At 44.0% G+C, this 19,809-nt stretch overlaps 1 protein-coding gene across 1 annotated transcript in view; it reads right to left on the bottom strand.

The window, feature by feature from the left end:
* Positions 1-10,627: 10,627 nt before the first annotated feature.
* PPA1 (inorganic pyrophosphatase 1) overlaps positions 10,628-19,809 on the bottom strand; it is a 63,360-nt gene continuing 54,178 nt past the window's right edge. Inside the window, exons 10-11 of the mRNA XM_075258254.1 lie at positions 11,984-12,023; positions 10,628-11,018 (exon numbers count right to left, since the gene is read on the bottom strand). Coding sequence (XP_075114355.1) covers positions 10,987-11,018; positions 11,984-12,023 — 72 coding nt within the window. The 3' untranslated portion in view covers positions 10,628-10,986. The remainder of the gene's footprint in view (positions 11,019-11,983; positions 12,024-19,809) is intronic.

The raw sequence follows: 19,809 nt of genomic DNA, 5'->3' as shown, positions 1-19,809 counted from the left end.
CACCATGAATTGGTCCAAACTGGGGTTTTTAGAGGCTCCCTCCACCATGAATTGGTCCAAACTGGGCTGGTTAGAGGCTCCCTCCACCATGAATTTGCCCAAACTGGGCTGTTTAGAGGCTCCCTCCACCATGAATTGGTCCAAACGGGGGTTTTTAGAGGCTCCCTCCAGCATGAATTTGCCCAAACTGGGCTGGTTAGAGGCTCCCTCCACCATGAATTTGCCCAAACTGGGCTGTTTAGAGGCTCCCTCCACCATGAATTGGTCCAAACTGGGCTGTTTAGAGGCTCCCTCCACCATGAATTGGTCCAAACTGGGTTTTTTAGAGGCTCCCTCCACCATGAATTGGTCCAAACTGGGGTTTTTAGAGGCTCCCTCCACCATGAATTGGTCCAAACTGGGGTTTTTAGAGGCTCCCTCCACCATGAATTGGTCCAAACTGGGGTTTTTAGAGGCTCCCTCCACCATGAATTGGTCCAAACTGGGCTGGTTAGAGGCTCCCTCCACCATGAATTGGTCCAAACTGGGGTTTTTAGAAGATCCCTCCACCATGAATTGGTCCAAACTGGGGTTTTTAGAGGCTCCCTCCACCATGAATTGGTCCAAACTGGGGTTTTTAGAGGCTCCCTCCACCATGAATTGGTCCAAACTGGGGTTTTTAGAGGCTCCCTCCACCATGAATTGGTCCAAACTGGGGTTTTTAGAGGCTCCCTCCACCATGAATTTGCCCAAACTCTGCTGGTTAGAGGCTCAATCCACCCTGATTTTCAAAACAAATGTTGGTGCCAACCTCAACTTACTACAAGGGCCAAATTCACTGCTGGTGACAAGCTCTCCTCACTGCAAGTGCCAAATACACATGTTTCAAGGTGTTTTCCTACTGTCAGAGAGGTGGTATTGAGTGTGTAAAGTGTGTAGTTGTTAGGCTGTGATGTTGGGGTAATAGAGGGTCTTTGGTGTGTTAGATGCCCCCAGACATGCTTCCCCTGCTGTCCCAGTGTCATTCCAGAGGTGTTGGCATCATTTCCTGTGGTGTCATAGTGGACTTGGTGACCCTCCAGACACGGATTTGGGTTTCCCCCTTAACGAGTATCTGTTCCCCATAGACTATAATGGGGTTCGAAACCCGTTCGAACACACGAACAGTGAGCGGCTGTTCGATTCGAATTTCGAACCTCGAACATTTTAGTGTTCGCTCATCTCTAGTGATAACGTGCCGAGTATGAATTTCATCAGCGCTCACTGTTATTAGCTCACCTCCCATTCCCTGCTCCAAGTGCTTGCCCCCTGGGACAGGGAAGGGCCAGGAAGTCCACATCCGATCCGAATAGCACGCACCCATAGAAATGAATGGAAGCACCTGTGACGCTGATTTTGCCGGCGGCCGGCTGGCGTCACAGGTGCTTCCATTCATTTCTAAGGGTGCGTGCTGTTCGGATTGGCTGATCCGAACAGTGTTCGCTCATCTCTAGCCGTGAGTGCTGATGAAATCTGTACTCATTACTCGCTCCCTTGTCCATTACCTGTGCACTGAGGGCTTCCATCTGTACTAATGGATGTGTTCATTGCAGATACAATGGGTCCCCTCACTTGCTGGGATTCTCTGGATGCTTTTACAGGCTTCAATTGTACACTGTGCATGCATATGGAGCTGCCACTGAAGAGCAATGAGTCATCTTCAGTAGGGTAAAACTAAATTTTTGTTGAATTTGGCAATCAGTAGATTTGGGACCATAAACCCGGCAGCATAAGTTCATAAGGTTGGCCATATATCTTGCATCAAACACTGAGCCATAGCCAGGACTCCTATATGGCAGATGACTATGATAAGATAAGAGAATCCTTTAATAGTCCCACAATGGGGGAATTTCAGTGATACAGTTTCATAGATGGTACAGTAGTATATAACAAGAGAGAAAAACACATACAAGCTCATGGCAGATAGAGAAATCCTAGGAATGATAGCAACTAAAAAGAAAGAAACACAGACACACTGCAGGATCATTTAGTTCTCTGTATGAAGTGATGTTAATAATACAGCCCGCCCGTGGTTGGAGGACACGAGGAGGGGGGGTCACAGCATGTAGATATAACAGGCAGAAAAGTCAGTGCTGAGGTGCGGGACATAGGTAGCTATTATGATAACGTGGTAGTTCCTTTGGTAGGTAGTGAGATCTCATGCTCACAGCTGATAGTTCGGTATCTTGCATCAGCACTATTGTCCATTAACCACAAGAAATGCCCCAAATGTCCTTCATCACAAGCCCTCCTCCACCTCCTCCTCCTCCTTTCTTCTTACCACTGTGTTCTACTGCCCAAAGAAGTCTGAAGCCATCCAGGTAGACAGGGTGCTGCTCTTTTGCCAAGCTTCCATAAACTCATGGGGTAGGTGGGTGATGGTAGGTTCGCAGGCTGTAACAGAGTCCCACGTGTCCACAGTAATAGAAAGAAATACCAGTCAGCTGTAGGTACAGTCCTATGAAAAAGTTTGGGCACCCCTATTAATCTTAATCATTTTTAGTTCTAAATATTTTGGTGTTTGCAACAGCCATTTCAGTTTGATATATCTAATAACTGATGGACACAGTAATATTTCAGGATTGAAATGAGGTTTATTGTACTAACAGAAAATGCGCAATATGCATTAAACCAAAATTTGACCGGTGCAAAAATATGGGCACCTCAACAGAAAAGTGACATTAATATTTAGTAGATCCTCCTTTTGCAAAGATAACAGCCTCTAGTCGCTTCCTGTAGCTTTTAATCAGATCCTGGATGAAGGTATTTTGGACCATTTCTTTCTACAAAACAATTCAAGTTCAGTTAAGTTAGATGGTCGCCGAACATGGACAGCCCGCTCTCAAATGATCTGAAAACAAAGATTGTTCAACATAGTTGTTCAGGGGAAGGATACAAAACGTTGTCTCAGAGATTTAACCTGTCAGTTTCCACTGTGAGGAACATAGTAAGGAAATGGAAGACCACAGGGACAGTTCTTGTTAAGCCCAGAAGTGGCAGGCCAAGAAAAATATCAGAAAGGCAGAGAAGAAGAATGGTGAGAACAGTCAAGGACAATCCACAGACACCTCCAAAGAGCTGCAGCATCATCTTGCTGCAGATGGTGTCACTGTGCATCAGTCAGCAATACAGCGCACTTTGCACAAGGAGAAGCTGTATGGGAGAGTGATGAGAAAGAAGCCGTTTCTGCACGTACGCCACAAATAGAGTTGCCTGAGGTATGCAAAAGCACATTTGGAGAAGCCAACTTCATTTTGGAAACAAAAATTGAATTGTTTGGTTATAAAAAAAGGCGTTATGCATGGCGTCCAAAAAGAAACAGCATTCCAAGAAAAACACTTGCTACCCACTGTAAAATTTGGTGGAGGTTCCATCATGCTTTGGGGCTGTGTGGACAATGCCGGCACCGGGAATCTTGTTAAAGTTGAGGGTCGCATGGATTCCACTCAGTATCAGCAGATTCTTGAGAATAATGTTCAAGAATCAGTGACGAAGTTGAAGTTACGCCGGGGATGGATATTTCAGCAAGACAATGATCCAAAACACTGCTCCAAATCAACTCAGGCATTCATGCAGAGGAACAATTACAATGTTCTGGAATGGCCATCCCAGTCCCCAGACCTGAATATCATTGAACATCTATGGGATGATTTGAAGCGGGCTGTCCATGCTCGGCGACCATCTAACTTAACTGAACTTGAATTGTTTGTCCAAAATACCTTTATCCAGGATCCAGGAACTGATTAAAAGCTACAGGAAGCGACTAGAGGCTGTTATCTTTGCAAAAGGAGGATCTACTAAATATTAATGTCACTTTTCTGTTGAGGTGCCCATACTTTTGCACCGGTCAAATTTTGGTTTAATGCATATTGCACATTTTCTGTTAGTACAATAAACCTCATTTCAATCCTGAAATATTACTGTGTCCATCAGTTATTAGATATATCAAACTGAAATGGCTGTTGCAAATACCAAAATATTTAGAACTAAAAATGATTAAGATTAATAGGGGTGCCCAAACTTTTTCATAGGACTGTATCTTCACACATCAGCAATAGACACCAAAAATCATCTCCTTGAAAGAAGAAGTCCACACTTCCATGCAGGTTTCTCCTCCATGCCGCATGGTGACCATGCTGTCCTTAGCTCCTGGGGGGATGGTAACAGGCACATGTGCACACATGAAAACTCCAGCTGAATCAGGTCTTGAGTCTTGTCCATGCCTTAACAATAGAAACAAAAGGAAAAAAAATACTCCACAGGGTATTCCATTCAATTTATAGTTGTTAATTCATAGTGCTAGTTTGCTTGGTTAGAGGATTCTTGAAGATACAGACAAAAAGAGTGAAAAGGAAGATAAAAGTTGCTCTCAGCTTGGAGCTCTGTATCGAGGCAGCCATCTTGGTGACTAGGATTTCTGGTCCCAGCAGTATAACAGACACCCTACCCATATCTCACAACCTGAACACGCCCATGTGAAGCAAACCCTAGGGGTGCAAACCTTGTAGAAGGTTCCCTTTAAGACTAGACCCTTTATAAAGTACATAAAATTTATCTTCCAACAGGAGGGACAATAAAAATTAGAAACATTTTCAGACTGCCTTTCTACATTTACATAGTCTATAAGCAAAAGCGCGCCATCGTGTAGCATCTTAGTAGACTTTTTTTTGTTGTCTTTAAAGAATAGTTCTTTTTCTAAACAAGATTCTACTTTTATCACCTCTGTACCTTAAGTAGAATATTCTAATAGCCAAGGAATACAGTGGAGTCAACTATGGATTTTGCTCTCTGTTCTGTTTTTTCAGTCATTCTATTCATAATGTTCTGTTCCAGTTCATAATGCAGTTCCAGAACAGCAGTTTCTTTCTTTGCCTTCCTTATGATATTGCTACTTTTCATGACTGACAAGGTTACAATCTTTTCCCAGCAGGTTTGACAATGTAGTGAAAGGCTTTGTAACCAGCCTTTGAACATTTATGAGAACCTCCTATTGCCTAAGGGACAGATAGTGTACAATATTTGCAGACTTTTTTCCCATACCAAACCATGATGGGGAAACAACTTAGTGGAGAAAAAAAAAAAGTTGTCCCAAGACATCCATTTTCTACTTTTATAACTTTTCAGCTAGACGAGTCATAAACGTATGATAGGTAAGGGTTAGCGATGAGCAAATTGGACCTGCAGAAGTAGAATTCAATCCGAATTTCACTATATATTCGATTCACCAAGTATCTCAGGGAACTCTGGTAATGCAGGATCCCCCACAATGCCAAACATGCAGCTAATCAGCAGCTAGCGGCCTCTGTGATATCACAGCCCTATAAAAACCAGCGGTCATTTTAGGTGCAGTTATTTCACATCACTCTTATTGCAGGGACAGACATCAGCAGGAGCTAAGGACAGTAATAGAAAACGGATACAAGTTCAGGGAAAGAGGATTACAAGTGTAGGGGAAAATATAGAGAGGAATTGAAAGAAGAATTTGGGGTGGTTACAGCGTCAGTAACAGTAAGAATCTTAATACTCACTGCCGTTATACTGCTGCTCATTATTCATACCTGTATGATCAAGGTGGAACACAACAAGCCTTTTGCAGTGCATTACAACAAAAAAGCAAACAAAAAACCCCCCCAAAAAACCCTGTGAATTATCATCCACTAATATCTGCAGTAATCTGTTCTCATGCCTTTTTCAAGGCACTTATTATATGGAGATTATTCACTGTTCTTTTAAAGCATGATATTACAGGCCATTTTACATTACTACTGTGCCAAAGAAAACGGAATTCTTATCCAGTTCTCAGCAGTCATCTGTTCTAATATCTAAATCAATAATTCTGAGCCACTAATCTCTGCAGTTAGCTGTTGTTCTTACACTTACTTAAAGGTGTTTAGTAGTAGGGAAACATAAGGGTCAGACCACAGCAGACTCCCTATGTGTGTTACTGCAAGGCACGGCGTTCTACACCACTATACAGGCTCTCTGCAGCTGTTTTTAACACTATTTGCCATAAATTAAGTCTGATAGAATCAAATTTTTAGGCAAACTCCAGCAAAGCGGCAGAATTGAATATCTCAAAACTTTGTTCATCTCTGGGGTCCTACCACTTGGACTTACTGAAGAGCCTTAAATACCTGGATGGATAGTTGGACATGCATATACTACCATTCTCAACATTAATGAATATGGACAGCTGTAACGGATCTGTGGCAGAGCATACAAACCATCACTCCATTAAAGCGTGATCCAGGCACATTTGGGCCTCTGTACACATCTGTATTACGTGTCTGGAAACCATGTTGCTGTGTCAAATGCAAGTAAATAACTGTGCCTGACAGATTTTGCCAACTTACAATGGGATCCACTGGTTTGACCATTGTGTTTGTAGTCTTGACAATAAAATATGATATCTGTCATGAAAGCTCAGAACAGAACATCTATATACAGATGTGAACATTGTTTTAGAGAGTTCTAAATATTGTATTTAAAAAAAAAAAAAAAAAATCATTTGGACTCCAAATAGTGAACGAGTCTAAGACTTGAGAGAGAGAGAGAATGAATGAATGAGGGGGATTTAAAGCCTTATCTTGATACTGCTATGTGAGAAGAGCACTCCATCACTCACAATGCAGCAGAATATAGCAGCAGTTATTTGAGTCTCTTCTAGCAGCCTCCTCCTTCCCCCCTCTCCATAGACTTCTATGTAAATATATATATATATATATATATATATATATATATATATATATTTGTTCCAAAGTTTCTTAAAGTCACCTGTACAATTCAATGATAAAAAGTTGTTTTATAATTGGATGCTCGCTTTAAAGCATACCTGTACTTTCTGGAGACTTTAGGTTAAGCTGTCAATTCTGTACATGAGCAAGCACACAATTTCTGGCTTATGACTTATTGCACAGTTTTAGCTTTTTTTTTCTTCTGTGTATGTACCTTAGTTGTCTCTGAGCTAATGGAGGGAGACTAGATGTTCTAATCTCTCCCAAAGACAATAGAGAAAAGGAATTTCTGCTACATTTCCAGCACCAGGAGAGTGTCAAACTATTCCCTCAGTACTCAATAGAGAGTGTATACTGTGCATATAGCGGAATAAAATCATAGTCGAAATGAACGCAATTCTCCTAATAGAATGTTATATTTAAATTTTTTCAAGTGCCAGATTCTAATCTACTCAATCAAGTCATTGTTCTTTCCTTCGAAGTCCAAGGATACTTGTGTGACCCTCTTTAGGTTCTTTCAGATACACGTGGATGAATAAATGCTGGTAAAAAACTAATTTCTATTGTCGATTTGTCACACTAGGAAATTCTGCTCCTTAATAGAGATGAGCGAGTACTATTCGAAACGGCAGTTTTGAATAGTATGCACCCATAGGAATGAATGGACGCAGCTGGCATGCAGGGGGTTAAGCGGCAGGACGCCGACCCCGTCTGCATACCGGCTGGCTCCATTCATTGCTATGGGTGTGTGCTATTCGAAATGGCCGTTTCGAATAGTACTCACTCATCTTTACTCCTGAACACTTATTCACTTAGAACAAGAAGCATGGAGATCATTGTAGTGTTGTACTAATCTGAATATAAGCATTCTTGGGAGATGGAAATGCCGCTGCTTATAGTAAATTTTCTAGTCTCACTGCTTTGCTCTGACTCCCTCTTCATTCCCCTCCCTTCTCCAAAGGGTTTTATAGGGCAGTTCTCATGTGAATCCTCAGTGAGCTGACAGTGTCTTTAGCAGCTAAGGCCTGGTTCACATCTGCGTTCTGTATTCCATATGGGGAGTCCGCTTGGGCACCCACTGACAAGCAGAGAGCACTGAAAGTACATAGACCCCCCCATAGACTATAATGGGGTCTATGTGTTTTCCACACGAGTCACGAAAGTAGTTAAAAAAAAAACAAAAAAACACACAGACCCCCATTATAGTCTATGGGGTCCATGTGCTTTCAGTGCTCTCCACTAGCCAGTGCCTTCAGTATTCCGTTCAGGGGTTCCCCAAGCGGACTCCCCGAACAGAATACTGAACACAGATGTGAACCAGGCCTTAGAGGTGTTTTGCAGAGAATTCAGAGTGAACAGTTTATAAGGAAGGGAGATTTATATTTAAAAAAAAACAAAAACAAAAAACCTCTAGTAAAGATTCCATATTGTGCAAATGTTTTAGGCAGCTGTGGAGGAAAAAAAAAAAAATACTGCAAACTAAGAATGTTTTTCAAAAATAGTATTACTGTATATACTAGAGTATAAGCTGACTTTTTCAACACAGTTTTTATGCGAAAAAGCCCCCGCTCGGCTTATACTCGAGTCAGGCAGCAGTTTCCTTCAGTGGTTGCTACAGTAATTATATAGGACACTCTCCCCTTCACTAACAAGAGAGAAAGCCCAGGAGGTGGCAGGTCCCTGCTCCTGTGTCTGCATCAAGGAGAGGAAGAGGAGAGTGACGTGAAAGTAAAACACAGGAACATACTGGGGTTACAATTCCTTTTACTGTCAGGGATTTGGGGGTATTCATTTAGTTTTAGTAACTCCATGTGCCTCACATTAATAGCAGCAGTTAACCCCATCATATCCCTCACATTAACCCCTGTGCCACATATAAGGGCTACCAATATATGAGACATACGGAGGTAATAATAAAGTGCCTTAATGTTTAATGTAATAATTATTCCCTCCATATGTCTCACATCTCAGTAACTGAGTGAAGCACACAGGGGGTTAATGTGAGGGACATGATGGGATTAACTTTATTAATAGGAGGCATATGGAGTTACTAAACTGTAATACACATGACCAGACTTTATCTGCAATGGTGGATAAAAAAAAAACAAACAAAAAAACAAAAACAAAAAAAAAAAAAAAAAAAACATGGACCATTACATTTCAATGGGCCCGTACACATAGATGCCGTCGCTTTTGCGGCTCTTTGTCCGGCCAAATTGAAGAGCTGCAACTTATGGGGCAGGTTGTATGTGTCCTATACCTGTCCTATATGTGTGACATTTGCAGCCCTATCAATTCATTTTAATGTAAAGATTGGTGATCAGTTAATGTAGTTTATTGGTATCCATTTTAATTTTTTAGAATTTCCAGTGTCTGCTGCATTCCCCCTACAAGCCTACAGCTTGTACTCAAGTCAATAAGTTTTCCCAGTTTTTTGTGGTAAAATTAGGGGCCTGGGCTTATACTCGAGTACATACGGTAATAGGTTCGTCAGTAGAGATCAGAGAGTACTGTTCGGATCAGCCGATCCATAGAAATGAATGGATGCACCTGGTACTTCCGCTTTGACGGCGGCTGGCCGCTTAACCCCCCGCGTGCCGGCTACGTCCATTCACTTCTATGCGAGCGTGCTGTTTGGATCGGCTGATCCGAACAGTACTCGCTCATCTCTATTAGTCAGTTAAAATGCAAAGTGAATGATTTAGATGTTTCTTTAAGCAAAGTTTGCTGCAATCCGCTCTTCTCCCTGTGTTTGTATCACAAGAACCTTTGAGAAGAACATACAAATTCCATGAAGTTTGTCTTTGGTCAGGTTCAAACCCAGGACTCCAGAACTGCAAGGCTACAGTGGTAACCTCTAAGCCACGGTGGTACCAATGTTAAGAACTCTGCAGGTTGGATATTCCAGATATCTTTGAGGACTACTGTTGTCTGCTTCCAGAAATCCTTCTGCCAATATGGTCACTACAAAGGGTGGTCACACCAAATATTGATTTGATTTAAATCTCTTATTCATTCACTCAATGGCTAAAAGCCAATTAAGGCAAGGCCCCATGTTGTAGAAATGCAGCTTTTTTTGTTGCAGATTGTGTGTTTTTTTTGAGCCAAAGCCAGGAATGGCTACAAGAGGAATGGGAAATATATAGGAAGTTCTTATACTTCTCACTTCTGCTTAATCTATTCCTGGCTTTGGTTAAAAAAAAAAAAAAAAAAAAAAAAAAAAAAAAAAAAAAAAAAAAAAAAAAAAGAGAAACAGCAAAATCTGCAACAACAACAACAACAACAAAAAGCTGCGTCTTCCACAACGTGGGGCCTCAGCCTTACACTTCTATTTTTGGAACATTCTTACTTTGCAGAGTTTTTGCCGCCACACATGGCTATATCTTTTGCTCAGTACTATACAAAGTTTCCTATATTTGCTTGATGCGAAGTTTGTTGAAAATGCAGTGAAAGAAGAAACTACTTAAAGTCTCCTCTATTTCCGCCCTGTAAGCCGGCTTACTTTAGGTCACTACTTTATGAAGGACACAGCGGCTGCGATTACATTATTATACTAGTCACTTTTGTAGAGGGCTTATTAATTTATCAGTCAAACATTAATGCTGACATCTGCTGTGCCTACAGAAATGAGCGGCACACCACGATGAGGGTCAAAATCTTGGTAAAGACAAAAAAAAACAAAACAAAAAAAAAAGCGTAGAAGAAATTGATATTTTGTGCCTTCGATGTGGTGATGAGCTGCTTGTTAGAGGCCTCTTTTGCTGAGTGGGTGGCAGGTCACGATTTTCTGGGTGTAGGATTTACAACAAAGCTAAAAGTTTCTTCTCTTTGAATGATGAACTTTTTATACACATTATTGGAGACAAAAAACAAAGTATCAACAAAGTAGCTTTATTTGCTTCTATTGTACCGGAAACCTACACAGAGATTGAGCAGATTTCAGCATGCCAATTTTGCAGTCTGCTTTTACAGAACTAGCAGAGCTAAACAGACGCCTAAATTGCTGATGCACAATGAAGATAATGCCGGTGTTATTAACAGTAACCCATTTTAGACCGTCGCTGTTTATTGTACACATCACATTGCTCTTCTCCTGGATGATACCGCACTCCAAAGGGTTACGTCGGCTTCTGTTTACATGGTCATGTCTATTCTGTCGATATTGTCTCTATGGTGCACATCCCAACGCCTAGGGAAAGGCATGCAATAATAGCGAGAGGTCTTCACCTGTTAATTAGTTCTTCTGATAATAGTACCACTTGTCCACTGCATATGCCATCCAAAGAAAAGAAAGAGGTGGGCGAGAGGAAAGAGAAAAGAACATTTTGATCAGCCACAGAGACAACAAGGTATAATCATTTTTCATAAATAAGCATTGCGTTCCTTCCAAAGCCTAAAAAATTCATCTGAAAAATTAGCTATTTAATGCCGAAAATATCTTCTAATTTCACATTGGTATTTGGTGGTTAAGCAATAGCTGAAATGATTTACAATTTGTACTTTTCATAGACGCGCAACAGCGTAGACTTCTAAAGTATTATCTACTAAAACTTTAACTTAAGACCGCAATGAGCCCCTTATTAATCTCGGGATGGCTGAAGCCTGTCCTACCCTGCAGATTTTAATAACTAGGAGCCAGAAAAGGGGCTCATTAGATAAGTTGGTGCTAGTTGCAACTAAACAGGTGCAGTAGTCCGAAAAAAAACCCTACATCCTAAGTATCAAACCAATTAAAGAACCCGCCGCAAGAACTTTATTTACAGACAATACTGTAAAGAGCAAAAATATATCACTTGTAAGAGACAATAAGAGACAAGAATATGTGGACAAGACTAGAATGTTTTATGGGTAACTTGACGCTTATTAAATCTTTTCTAACTCCAGTTCGTTCTCCAAAGTGGATTTATAAAACTATACAGTATTCTATGTAGCATATTTTATTCTACTTAGTCAGTTCTTACTGTTTCTAACAGTTATTTTTGTTCAGGAGATCATTCGATGGCAGTACTATTCCTTCAAAAACCCATAAGTCTACAGGTCAAACCAATTAATAACTTGGCCAAGAACGGTGTAAGATTATAAGATTGTAAATTCCAAGAATCATCACTAATAAGCGACAATTAAGACTCTACCCCCACCTTCCCAGAGAATAGAAATACACAGGAAACAAGAAGATTCAGACTATAACACGACCACACACAGCATCAAATATACTAAAGCAGTTTCCTTACCATCTACTGGAATGGGGCTGGCAGGTCCACACGGAGGAGTCTGAAAGAAACAAAGTTTAACCATTAAGTCATTTGCAAAGCTGAAACAGAAATTTGCCTGGGGGTGGGAGCAATCGCAACCAGGCCCAGGAGCCCATGAGCATCATTACTTAGGTCACAGTGTCTTGGGCTACGTCCTGGCCCAAAAAAGCCAAGGGAATCCATAGGTTACCCTCACCACACTAATGCCAATTAAACTTCTTTCGGGCCCCACATTGTGGAAATGCAGCTTATTTTGTTGCGGTTTGAGCCAAAGCCAAGAACGGCTACAAAAGGAATGGGAACTATATAGGAAGTTCTTAATTACTAACCTATTGCTCATTCCACTCCTGGCTTTGGCTCAAAAAACCGCAACAAAATCTGCAACGTGGTGCCTTAGCCTTCATCTATAGGGGATGCGCAGGTAGCAAGGCCTGAAATCTTGGGATCCCATAGGTCTTCCTGCCATAAAATAGGGCCCCATGCCTACATTTAGAATACTGGGTATATTCTAACTTTTGTACTGATGGCCCCAAGAGCTTCAACTTACACCTCTGCCCAAACCTCAGGTACGTCTACATATATTTCTTGAACTTATCTGCCCATTAAAACCTAATCTAGCAGTGGATAGGAGTTTGAGGGTCAAATACCTGACTTTAGATATATTCTAAAATAAGAAAATCTTTTCCTGCAAAATAAAGCGGTTCCTACTTCTCAGAGCCCATTTGCGAATACTGCTAAACAAGTCAACAGCAAAACACTACTTTAGGATCCATGCTAAACAAAAAAAATAAAAATCAATATTAGTCAAAACTAAGGAGCGTTCTCTTGAAGTGTGCGCAGAACTTTAGTTGGTTTGTGTCTAATAGACTAAAATGAATTGCGTACAAGCATAGCAAGAAACTAGTACAGTGCAGGATACCCGCTAACACTCTTCAGCCCATGTGTATCTGTAGGATTTCCATCTGTAAATCAGAATGCAGAGACTCGTTCCCTGTAGACATTAGGGTGCAGCGAAGGGGAGAAGAGCCATGTTTATTCATCATCTTGAAATGATTAAAATGTAAAATGCTTTATGACTCTCGGCAGCATACCTAGTCATTATATCAGCTGCAAGCGGAAGAGATTAGTCATTTATGTATAATACTGTTGTTAAAGTGGTTCCATCAATGCTTTACCATAGAAGGCTGAAATACTGTCTGCCGGGGAGGCTACTCCATCACTGTCTGAGCCAGCATGCTCTATCATTTGCTACACAAGTACTACAATTAAATCAGCCATCTATTGTCCTATGCTCACAACGTGTTGACGAACATAAGAAGCGATACGGGCAGCTTGATTTCCGTCATATTTTCTGTCCAGTTTTAATATTCTACAACAGTTCTGAAATGCAGTGGCGTCATTCTAAGCCGTTTCCAGAAAGCAGAGACAGCACATTATAATATATTGCGCACACATATATATTTTGTGTCCACTGCCATATAGTAATGCAACATTTTGGAACAGAATGAAGCTTTAAAAAGGGAAAAGGGGGCCTATAAGATCCAGACAGGTCAATGACACAGGTCTCATGCCCTGGTGCAGGAGCTGCAACAGGGATCTCCACTATTGTCCATCTTGCAGTGTATGTTCACAAGTTGCAAATACTCTGCAGGTTTTCCCATTTAGATTTGTAGGTAAAAAAATTACAGGAGTATTTCCTTGTGGAAATTAAGATAATTCGCATCTCTTGATATTGAGGTCCTGTCCCCAGTATAGGTCAGTGTAAGAACCTGGGGATATTCCATCACCCCCACAACTCCAAGATCAGTTGCTCACAGCATCAACCAGCACCAGATCTAAAGAAAACAGAAGTCAAAGCAGATGGCTGAACCTTTTATGTAGCGGCTTGGCAAACTTACTGAAGCTTCGTTCCTATTCACATGAATGGGAGAAGAGTTGCAGTAACCTGGCACAGCCACTACCACAATGTATGGATCTGCTTCCAGCCTACACTGTGTAATTCAGGCACTGGCAGCTACAGGTGGGGGTGCTGGGTGCGGTATCCCCACCAATCTCATACACAAGACCTGTAGATAATCAATATAGAGAAATCTTGACAACCCCTTTTCCTTGTGGAGTTCAATGGGGACGACAAACTCCACAGAGATGGGAATTACTCAGTTTGATGCAGATTAGCTTTTTCAAAATCCCCATGGAAATGCTAGCTACAATGCCACCTTTTCTTTCCCAACCTCACCCAGTCCAACTTTCTAATGTATTTCAATGGTACCTGCACTGTACTGCAGATGACTACTGCTTGATGTTGTAGGTGTACAGACCCGCCTAGCGTACATATAACTATTCACTGGGGTGAGAGGTTGGAGAATAAAAGGAGTCTACCACCTACTGAAAGCATTTTTCAGCTACCACCATGTTACAAAGCACATTACTGGTATAAGTATCTGCAAATCACTTTCGCAGATTTCGAAAAAACTTTGATGTCTTATGCACATGAAGCAATTGGTTAACTGGGGGTACATCAGCTCCCTTGAGCATCTCCTGTCTCCATGTGCAGGAATTGGTCCTGACATCAGCCATTCTACTTTAGCAGCAAAAGCAGTGCTCCCAGGGCTGAAGGCCCGCCCCCACCAACTGCCTAATTTGCATAAGACTTCGAGTTGTTTTTCTTCAAATGTACAATAGCAACAACCATAAATATATGTTATAAGGGTTGTTATATGGCTCTGTAGAGGGGTGGTGGCAATTGAATACATTTGGGGGAGGACCTGTGTAAGTAAATGCCATAAAATTTCTGGGACATCTTTTCTTAGAACTCAGTTTTAAACTAAGGCCCCACATTGTGGAAACGCAGCAGATTTTGCTTTGGTTTTTGAGCCAAAGTCAGGAGTAGATTTAACAGAAGGGAAACACCTAAGAGCTTCTTTTATACTCCCCTTTCTTACTTTGGATCAAAGAAATCTGCAACAGAAAACCGCTGCGATTCTGCAACATGGGGCCTTAGTAGAGATGAGCGAACAGTGTTCTATCGAACTCATGTTCGATCGGATATTAGGCTGTTCGGCATATTCGAATAGAATACCGCGTGGTAAAGTGCGCCATTACTCGATTCCCATCCCACCTTCCCTGGCGCCTTTTTTGCTCCAATAACAGCGCAGGGTAGGTGGGACAGGAACTACGACACCGGTGACGTCGAAAAAAGTAGGCAAAACCCATTGGCTGCCGAAAACATGTGACCTCTAATTTAAAAGAACAGCGACGCCCAGCTTTGCGTCATTCTGAGCTTGCAATTCACCGAGGACGGAGGTTTCCGTCCAGTTAGCTAGGGCTTAGATTCTGGGTAGGCAGGGACAGGCTAGGATAGGAAGGAGAAGACAACCAACAGCTCTTATAAGAGCTAAATTCCAGGGAGAAGCTTGTCAGTGTAACGTGGCACTGACGGGCTCAATCGCCGCAACCCAGCTTTCCCAGGATCCTGAATGGAATACACTGTCAGTGTATTCCCGTATACCCGATATATACCCCCGATACCCGTTCCAACGGTGTGCCCCCCCACCTTCACCCCAGAAATACACTGCAAGTCCCCTAGCAATAGAATTGGGGCTATATACACCCACTATTTTTGCTACTGCCATATAGTGCCATTGTCTGACTGGGAATTCAAAGAATATATTGGGGTTATAAATACCCTCATTTCTTGCTACTGCTATATAGTGCCAGTTTCTGACTGGGAATTCAAAGAATATATTGGGGTTACGTGCACCCACAATTTTTGCTACTGGTATATAGTGCCATTGTCTGACTGGGAATTCAAAGAATATATTGGGGTTACAAATACCCTCATTTCTTGCTACTGGTATATAGTGCCATTGTCTGACTGGGAATTCAAAGAATATATTGGGGTTACAAATACCCTCATTTCTTGCTACTGGTATATAGTGCCATTGTCTGACTGGGAATTCAAAGAATATATTGGGGTTACAAATACCCTCATTTCTTGCTACTGCCATATAGTGCCAGTTTCTGACTGGTAATTCAAAGAATATATTGGGGTTACGTGCACCCACAATTTTTGCTACTGGTATATAGTGCCATTGTCTGACTGGGAATTCAAAGAATATATTGGGGTTACAAATACCCTCATTTCTTGCTACTGGTATATAGTGCCATTGTCTGACTGGGAATTCAAAGAATATATTGGGGTTACGTGCACCCACAATTTTTGCTACTGGTATATAGTGCCAATTTCTAACTGGGAATTCAAAATGCGCAAGGCTCCCGGAAAGGGACGTGGACGAGGCCGTGGGCGAGGTCGGGGGAATGGTTCTGGGGAGCAAGGTAGCAGTGAAGCCACAGGGCGTCCCGTGCCTACTCCTGTGGGGCAGCAAGCATTGCGCCACTCCACAGTGCCAGGGTTGCTTGCCACATTAACTAAACTGCAGGGTATAAACCTTAGTAGGCCCGAGAACCAGAAACAGGTCTTGCAATGGCTGTCAGAGAACGCTTACAGCACATTGTCCAGCAGCCAGTCAGACTCTGCCTCCTCTCCTCCTATTACCCAACAGTCTTGTCCTCCTTCCTCCCAAAATTCCCAAGCTTCACAGAACAATAACCCCAACTGTCCCTGCTCCCCAGAGCTGTTCTCATCTCCTTTCATTGTCCCTCAACCTGCCTCTCCACGTCACGATTCCACGAACCTAACAGAGGAGCATCTGTGTCCAGATGCTCAAACACTAGAGTCTCCTCCATCTCCGTTCGATTTGGTGGTGGATGACCAGGAACCCACCCTCATCGACGATGATGTGACGCAGTTGCCGTCAGGGCATCCAGTTGACCGGCGCATTGTGCGGGAGGAGGAGAGGAGACAGGAGTTGGAAGAGGAAGTGGTGGATGATGAGGACACTGACCCGACCTGTACAGGGGGGGATGTCAAGCGGGGAAAGTAGTGTGGATGTTGAGGCAGGTGCAGCACCAAAAAGGGTAGCTAGAGGCAGAGGTCAGCAGCTTAGGCGAAGCCAGGCCACACCCGGAATCTCCCAAGATGTTCCAGTTCGTACCCAGCCCCGAAAAACTCCCACCTCGAGGGCACGTTTCTCGAAGGTGTGGAGTTTTTTCAAGGAATGCGCCGAGGACAGATATAGTGTTGTCTGCACAATTTGCCTCTCGAAATTGATTAGGGGCTCTGAGAAGAGCAACCTGTCCACCACTTCAATGCGCCGTCATTTGGAATCCAAGCACTGGAATCAGTGGCAGGCAGCAACGGCAGGACAAAGGCCGCCTGCCGTTCACGCCACTGCCACTGCCTCTGCCACTGCCGACTGTGCTGGCGATGCACTCCAGAGGACGAGCCAGGACACCACTTCAACAGCCTCTGCCACTTTGTTGACTTCTTCCTCATCCTCCCCTGTTCCTGTCTTATCTCCTTCTCCTGCACCATCAAAGGCACCATCAGGCGCTTCTTTACAACAACCCAACATCTCTCAGACATTGGAGCGGCGGCAGAAATACACTGCTAACCACCCACACGCGCATGCCTTGAACGCCAACATCGCTAAACCGCTGGCCCAGGAGATGTTGGCGTTCCGGCTTGTTGAAACTCCCGCCTTCCTGGACCTGATGGCAACTGCGGCACCTCGCTATGTCGTCCCTACTTCTCCCGGTGTGCCGTCCCCGCCTTGCACCAGCACGTGTCACTCAACATCAGGCGGGCCCTTAGTTCCGCGCTTTGCACAAAGGTCCACTTGACCACCGACGCGTGGACAAGTGCATGCGGACAGGGACGCTACATTTCACTGACGGCACACTGGGTGAATGTAGTTGAGGCTGGGACTGCTTCCCAAACTGGCCCGGTGTACCTCGTCTCCCCGCCTAACATTCCTGGCAGGGACACGAGAAGAACACCCCCCTCCTCCTCTACCGCCTCCTCCTCCGCCACCGCCTCCTCCTCCGCTGTTAGATTTACCCCAGCTACGAGTTGGAAACGTTGCAGCACTGGCGTTGGTAGACGTCAGCAGGCTGTGCTGAAGCTGATCAGCTTGGGGGACAGACAGCACACTGCCTCCGAGGTGAGGGATGCCCTCCTCGATGAGACGGCAATATGGTTTGAGCCGCTGCACCTGGGCCCAGGCATGGTCGTTTGTGATAACGGCCGGAACCTGGTAGCAGCTCTGGAGCTTGCCGGACTCCAACATGTTCCATGCCTGGCCCACGTCTTCAACCTAGTGGTGCAACGTTTCCTAAAGAGTTACCCCAATGTTCCAGAGCTACTGGTGAAAGTGCGGCGCATGTGCGCCCACTTTCGCAAGTCGACAGTAGCCGCTGCTAGCTTAAAATCTCTCCAGCAACGCCTGCATGTGCCACAACACCGGCTTTTGTGCGACGTCCCCACACGCTGGAACTCAACGTTTCAGATGTTGAATAGAGTGGTTGAGCAGCAGAGACCTTTGTGGCACCCTAGGGTTTTGTAGCTGGTATTCCATCAAAGTCAGCTGCCTCAGTTTCACATCCATGAGTGGCCATGGATGAGAGACCTTTGTGACATCCTACGGGTCTTTGAGGAGTCCACAAGGAGGGTGAGCTCTGAGGATGCGATGGTGAGCCTTACAATCCCGCTCTTGTGTGTTCTGAGAGAATCCCTGATTGACATCAGGGATAACTCAGATCACACAGAGGAGTTAGGGATAGCATCCGATCCGTCACAGCTGGAGAGTAGGTCCACACATCTGTCCGCTTCACTGCGTTTAATGGAGGAGGAGGAGGAAGAAGAGTTGTCCGATGATGTGATGGTGATACAGGAGGCTTCCGGGCAACTTCGAATCGTCCCATTGTTGCAGCGCGGATGGGTAGACATGGAGGATGAGGAGGAAATGGAGATTGAACTTTCCGGTGGGGCCAGAGGAGTCATGCCAACTAACACTGTGGCAGACATGGCTGAGTTCATGTTTGGGTGCTTTACAACCGACAAGCGTATTGTCAAAATCATGGAGGACAACCAGTACTGGATCTTTGCTATCCTTGACCCCCGGTATAAAAACAACATCTAGTCTTTTATTCCGGTAGAGGGGAGGGCCAATCGCATCAATGCTTGCCACAGGCAATTGGTGCAGAATATGATGGAGATGTTTCCAGCATGTGACGTTGGCGGCAGGGAGGGCAGTTCCTCCAGTAGGCAACCAAGTTCTCACCGGTCCACACAAACGAGGGGCACACTGTCTAAGGTCTGGGACACCTTGATGGCACCCCCTCGCCAAAGTGCCGCCACGGAGGGTCCTAGTGTCACCAGGCGTGAGAAGTATAGGCGCATGTTGCGGGAATACCTTTCCGACCACAGCCCTGTCCTCTCCGACCCCTCTGCGCCCTACATGTATTGGGTGTCGAAGTTGGACCTGTGGCTTGAACTTGCCCTATATGCCTTGGAGGTGCTGTCCTGTCCTGCCGCCAGCGTCCTATCTGAGAGGGTGTTCAGTGCAGCCGGTGGCATCATCACTGACAAGCGCACCCGTCTGTCAGCTGAGAGTGCCGACCGGCTCACTTTGATAAAAATGAACCACCACTGGATAGAGCCTTCATTTTTGTGCCCACCTGTGTAAAGCACCCCAACATGAAACTCCATGTCTGTACTCAACCTCTCCAATTCCTCCCCATCCTCATACTCATCCACCATAAGCGTTGCACAATTCTGCTAATACTAGGCTCCCTCCACCCTGATTTCCCCCAACTCTGCTGGTTAGAGGCTCCCTCCACCCTGCTTTCCCACAACTCTGCTGGTTAGAGGCTCCCTCCACCCTGCTTTCCCACAACTCTGCTGG

This window comes from Leptodactylus fuscus, chromosome 10 (assembly GCF_031893055.1).
Source record: "Leptodactylus fuscus isolate aLepFus1 chromosome 10, aLepFus1.hap2, whole genome shotgun sequence".
In the NCBI taxonomy this organism is placed as follows: domain Eukaryota; kingdom Metazoa; phylum Chordata; class Amphibia; order Anura; family Leptodactylidae; genus Leptodactylus; species Leptodactylus fuscus.
Note: the sequence above shows the minus strand (reverse complement) of the source record. Positions and strands in the feature narration are given on the sequence as shown.